Below are 6,413 nucleotides of genomic sequence, written 5' to 3' on the forward strand. Positions count from 1 at the left end.
CGGCCCTAACGTCACCCGGCGGCTGTTTGTGCCTGAGTCGGTGGCCCGGCGGTCCCTCAAATGGTCCACGCCAGCAAGATGGCTTGTACCCTGGGGCCGACGATGGCGCAGACGGGGGTGCAGCGAGGATATCGGGTATGTTGTGCCCGTCCAGTGTGTGCGCAGAATAAGGGTACAATCGGCCCAGCTCTGGACTACTCACCCCCCCATTCCCCCGCACAGGTCGATCTGGCCCTGGACTTTGTACTGGGTTGCCGTTGAGGGGAAAGTCGACACGTGGACAGATTCAGCAAGTTCGCCCACCTTGTGCCAACTGCCAGCTTCCCCTGCCTCGAGAGAGCCCGAGATCCGGTTAGGGAGGTTTTAGGGTCACGGGTTGCCCAGTGATATCGCTTTCCGACGGGGCCCTCAGCTTTACCTCCGCTGTCTGGAAGTCCTTCTGTTTGGCCATTGGAGTACAGTCAGTTCACATCTGGTTTTCAACCCCAATCTAATGGTCAGGCGGAGAGAGCCAAAGAAGATGGAATCCACGCCTACGCCTGCCTGGCCTCTTCCAATCCCCACCTCCTGGGTCCTCAGTTGCCTTGGGCTGAGTATGCCCACAATACTCTCCCCCCACATCTGCCACTGGGATGTCTCCCTTCCAGTGCCTGTATGGCTACAACCTCCCTTGTTCCCTTCTCAGGAGAAGGAGCTCAGTGCCGTAGGCCATACCGGTTGCCACCGGACCTGGCATCGGGCCAGAAAGGCACCCTTAGAGTGGACGATCAAGGCGAACGTCAGCCGATCCCCGCCTCCCACCTATAGCATCGGAGATAGGGTCTGGTTGGCCACGACGGGATCTCCTTACGGACTGAGTCTAGAAGTGCTACAGGTTCATTGGTCCGCTTGTGGTGGAGAAGGTGATAATCCGGTGGCAGTTCGACTCAAACTCCCGAGGACGCAGAGTCCATCCCACCTTTCATGTCTCCTGCCTCAAGCCTGTTTTCCTCAGTCCTCTGTTGCCCCCCCCGCCCCCCCTCCTCCTCCTCGGATGATCGGAGGTGGTCCGCCTACACGGGGACGAAGGGATTAGAGGGGGGGGGCGGTATCTCGTGGACTGGGAGGGGCAGGGTCCGGAAGAGAGGAGTGGATTCCGCGGCGACAGATCCTAGATGCTGACCTCATCCGGGACTTCTACGCCTCCATCCTGGCGCGCCGGGAGTCCGCCCGGGGCGTCGACGGAGGGGGGGGCACTGTAAGATTCCGGAGTTGAGTGGTTGTCTGTGGAAAGTTTGGATTAGTCCCGAGGGTTCTGGAACGCTCGGGATTGATTTCCGCACCTGCATCCCATCAGCAATCTGCACACCTGGTCTGATCATCACCCTTCTTAGGCTCTGGCCTAACATCCATTCCCTGCCGGATCGCTAGCATGAACAGTATGTTTGTAGTGTATAGCCTTGGAGTTTCTACGTAGTTTTGTGTTTTGCACCTGTTGGCTTGGTGTATTACCTTTGTCATGCAGTAATCGGAACCTTCACCCAACCCCTGCGCTGTCGGCGGCCGCCGAGCCATTCTTGGATCCACCACTGCACCTCCACCAACTCATCTCGTCCGCTCTGTCCCCGGATTATTTAATCGCTTTTGGAATCTGTTAAATAAATACTCACCTTCTGCCCTCAACTCACCTTGTCCTGGTCTGCTTCTGGGTTCTGGCTTAGTAAACCGTGACAGAGTCAATATTTGCAGTGTTGACCCTTCTTTTCAAGACCTCTGCAATCCGCCCTGGCATGCTGTCAATTAACTTCTGGGCCACATCCTGACTGATGGGAGCCCATTCTTGCATAATCAATGCTTGGAGTTTGTCAGAATTTGTGGGGTTTTGTTTGTCCACCCGCTCTTGAGGATCAACCACAAGTTCTCAATGGGATTAAGGTCTGGGGAGTTTCTGACCATGGACCCAAAATGTCGATGTTTTGTTCCCGAGCCACTTAGTTATCACTTTTGCCTTATGGCAAGGTGCTCCATCATGCTGGAAAAGGCATTGGTCGTCACCAAACTGTTCTTGGATGGTTGGGAGAAGTTGCTCTCGGAGGATGTGTTGGTACCATTCTTTATTCATGGCTGTGTTCTTAGGCAAAATTGTGAGTGAGCCCACTCCTTGGCTGAGAAGCAACCCCACACATGAATGGTCTCAGGATGCTTTACTGTTGGCATGACACAGGACGGATGGTAGCGCTCACCTTGTCTTCTCCGGACAAGCTTTTTTCCGGATGCCCCAAACAACAAAGGGGATTCATCAGAGAAAATGACTTTACCCCAGTCCTCAGCAGTCCAATCCCTGTACCTTTTGCAGAATATCAGTCTGTCCCTGATGTTTTTCCTGGAGAGAAGTGGCTTCTTGCTGCCCTTCTTGACACCAGGCCATCCTCCAAAAGTCTTCGCCCACTGTGCGTGCAGTTGCACTCACACCTGCCTGCTGCCATTCCCGAGCAAGCTCTGCACTGGTGGTGCCCCGATCCCGCAGCTGAATCAACTTTAGGAGACGGTCCTGGCGCTTGCTGGACTTTCTTGGGCGCCCTGAAGCCTTCTTCACAACAATTGAACTTCTCTCCTTGAAGTTCTTGATGATCCGATAAATGGTTGATTTAGGTGCAATCTTACTAGCAGCAATATCCTTGCCTGTGAAGCCCTTTTTGTGCCAAGCAATGATGACGGCACACGTTTCCTTGCAGGTAACCATGGTTAACAGAGGAAGAACAATGATTTCAAGCACCACCCTCCTTTTAAAGCTTCCAGTCTGTTATTCTAACTCTATCAGCATGACAGAGTGATCTCCATCCTTGTCCTCGACAACACTCTCACCGTGTTAACGAGAGAATCACTGACATGATGTCAGCTGGTCCTTTTGTGGCAGGGCTGAAATGCAGTGGAAATGTTTTTGGGGATTAAGTTCATTTTCATGGCAAAGAGGGACTTTGCAATTAATTGCAATTAATCTGATCACTCTTCATAACATTCTGGAGTATACGCAAATTGCCATCATAAAAACTGAGGCAGCAGACTTTGTGAAAATTAATATTTGTGTCATTCTCAAAACATTTGACCACGACTGTACATGTTGAGATAAGCATAATATAATAACGTTTTTTCATCCTTATTCCAATTCTATAGCCTAGCAAGTTCCAGCACACAATTCACAAGTATTATGCTACTTTATTTCTTCACATGGGACATTAGATTGTTATGTTGGTAAGAAGTATAGGGGCTGAAGATCCGCGTTATAATGTGATTGACAATTAATAAAGGCAATGTTTCTGCTGTCGCAGAGAATGCATTCACGGTAAACGCTGCATATGTCGGCTCAATCGGAATGCGGATCATCCGCAATGCTTCGGCGATACAGACTGAATCCAGCCCCTGTACATGAACCACATTTAAATAGTTAACACTCAAGCCACTTTCCATAGTTTCAATCCATACTGTATTGCTAACAAAATAAATGGCCAAAGAGGCCAAAAGAGGATTGGGTCTATGTTCAACATGGTTTTACCATAGTATTTTTTAGATAAGACAAGGAACAAAGACAAATGTTGTTCTTTCAAGACTTTGCAGTAGCCTTCCCATTTCACATCATATTGTACAAGTTTTATTTTCTATATGGTTAGATATCAATAATGAGCAGACTAAGTATACTCAGAAATGAAGGGTGTTATTGTTAATTAATTCTAACAATGTGCTGCATATTGAGAGAGATTATCCCCTGAAACAGTATGACAAACCCCTCTGTGATGTTGGTGAGTGAGACTGCCTAATACCTACAGTAGGCCTGCATGAAGATGAACAAGACAGTCTAGAGCCAGACAATGTATTGGCATCTGACTTCATGTTTGGCACCCAATAGGTTATCAGCATAAGGGACACATTTAAAGTATTTTATATGAAATACACTGTATCATGCTTATTAGCCACAACTGACCTGCATTTGGCTGACTCTGTCTAATACACACCTCATTATACAGATGTTGATTTAGACTGAAGACTGAAGGAATCATAATACTTGAATACAATGAAGACAGTATTATTTCAGATGTAATATCAAAAGTAAACACTTGAACACAAAGATAATGATTCATCAGAGATTTATTTAAAATCAACAAGTTGAGCATGAAACAGGGTACTCTACATAATCAGAGCAACTACAAAAGAGATGAAATCTGATTTGAGTATAACTGCGTTTCAATATGAGAGATGCCACAATAGGCCTTTTTATCTGACCAAGGGATGTGTTGTGTTTACAGTGGCCTGGTTGTCAAACCAAAGATGATAGTTAACATAGTAGCCATCATTGTACATGTAGAGTTTCTGATCAGTGGGGTTGTAGTCCAGGTTGACATACTTGTCCTGGAACCGCTCAAATGGAATAGTAATGTACCTCTCTTGTTTTGTCTTGGTGTCATAAGTATAAAATATCTCCTCATAGTGAATGTCAACTGTTCTGACAGCATAGAAAACCCCACACACCATGAAAGCATTGCTCACAGATGGTTTGTACACACTGGTTTCCCACAACTCCTCTATACCAAATGATGGCTCATGGATTTTAGCAATTACCATTTTACCCTTGGATTCCTCTGTGGCATAGGTCACCCACAGCCCATTCTCATCAGCAGCGAAGTCTAGGTTCTGATTGGGTGAGTGACCGTACGAGAATCTGGTGCTAGCCTTTGCAATCACCCTGTACTCATATTTCATTGTAGTAAAATTCAGTTTGGCCATGCTAAATGGGTTGTTCAATTGATAATACAGGGTGTTATCACGCACAATGAAATTGTTACCAGTTCCATACCAGCTACTTGTCAAGCTTTGGTGTTTAAATGGAGTTCTCAAAATAAGATTTTTGTAGCTACTGTAAAATCTAATGTCAACAATTGAGGCACCACTATACCCAGAGTACCAGTATTGAGATTCAGAACCATGCACAGGCTTAGAATCTTTCCCCCAGCCTCCCCATTTGTACCCAGCATTCAAGTGGGCATTCAGTTGATTGACGATGGGCTTGCTGACTCTGGTTATACCTCCGTGCTCACAGGACCCTGAGAAAAGAGGGTGAAGTCAGTGACATCAAAGATGCAATGGTCTACAGATGTTTTGGCATGAGGCGGATGTGTATCACCATAAAAGTAGTCTTAGACTTACCGATGTTGGGGTTGAAGATCTCATTGTGGCGCCTCTCACACTCCTCCAGTTTGATCTGTATGTTGATGTACTCACGACGGGTCACCAACACCAGGTTCTTATCGTATCTCTCCAGCTTGGTCACGACCACCACCATGGAGGAGATCTGAGGGTACACAGATAAACATCCATAAGACCAGAAGTTTAAGTACTACAAAAGATACATGTCTGAAGTGATAAGTAGACATGGTCATTGTTTATAGCTGTATCGTGGCCAGATGAGTTGTTAGGTACAGTTCTTGGGTAGTTACCTGCTGGTGCAGAGACTCAAAGACGGTAGTGGAGGTCTGTACGGAGCCCAGGAGCTCCTGTACCAGAGCCTCCACCTGTTTGATCTGCACCTTCACATCCTGCATGTAGGCCTCACTGTACGCATCAGGGTTCTTCTCCATCATCTCCACCAGCACTGTCAGGTTCACTATCCTCTCTGCATACACTGTCAGCTTGCTCTCATATGTCTCAAACTGGAGGGGAGGGATATTTTATATGCAAATTACCTTAAGCCACATTATAATAGGCAAACTGAACTACTGTTAAGAAAATAGTAGGTCATCAGAACTATTGCTTATTGTAGAATCTTTATAGCTTAGCTATATTTGTATGATGGTACTCCTTGTATATAATCTCGTTATTGTTATTTTATTGTGTTACCATTTCCTTTTTTGCAAATGTTTCTTACTTTTTAACTATGCATTGTTGGGAAAGGGCTCATAAGTAAGCATTTCACGGTAAGGTCTACCTGTTGTATTCAGCGCATGTGACAAATAAAATTGGATTTGATGATAGGATGTATGGTATATAGTGCGTCAGAGAGTGATAGGCTATTGTAACCATCTATGTGACTCCATACTGGTGTACCTTGTTCATTTCCATCTCCAGCTTGTGGTTGATCTGCACAGCTGTCTCTTCCAGGAGGACCAGCTCTCCCACTGGGAAGGTAGAGCCAGGCAGGAAGGCCTCACAGGAGCACTTCCCCCCTCCATCCTCCGTCCCGTTCCTCTCACTCCACAGGCCTACAGGCTGAGAACAAGGCGAATAAACAAGTCACCTATAGACATCAGTTAGTTTAATGAGAGAAATGCACCAGAATCACATCACACATACCCCAAAGGCCAAGGTGGTTCTCAGGAGAGCTAAGACAAACAGAGTGGAAATCATTCTGGAGTAGTCGAGATGGTTATGATTCAGACTTGTTG

At 46.6% G+C, this 6,413-nt stretch overlaps 1 protein-coding gene across 1 annotated transcript; it reads right to left on the reverse strand.

Moving 5' to 3' along the window:
- Nucleotides 1–4,248: 4,248 nt before the first annotated feature.
- LOC123482216 (olfactomedin-4-like) lies at nt 4,249–6,413 on the reverse strand. Its single transcript, XM_045209063.1, has 5 exons — nt 6,322–6,413; nt 6,076–6,237; nt 5,469–5,681; nt 5,179–5,323; nt 4,249–5,075 (listed from the first exon to the last, which is right to left on the reverse strand). The coding sequence occupies exons 1-5, from the start codon at nt 6,373–6,375 to the stop codon at nt 4,249–4,251; spliced, it is 1,401 nt and encodes a 466-aa protein (XP_045064998.1). The 5' UTR covers nt 6,376–6,413.

The sequence above is a fragment of the Coregonus clupeaformis genome, chromosome 29, assembly GCF_020615455.1.
Source record: "Coregonus clupeaformis isolate EN_2021a chromosome 29, ASM2061545v1, whole genome shotgun sequence".
In the NCBI taxonomy this organism is placed as follows: Eukaryota; Metazoa; Chordata; class Actinopteri; order Salmoniformes; family Salmonidae; genus Coregonus; species Coregonus clupeaformis.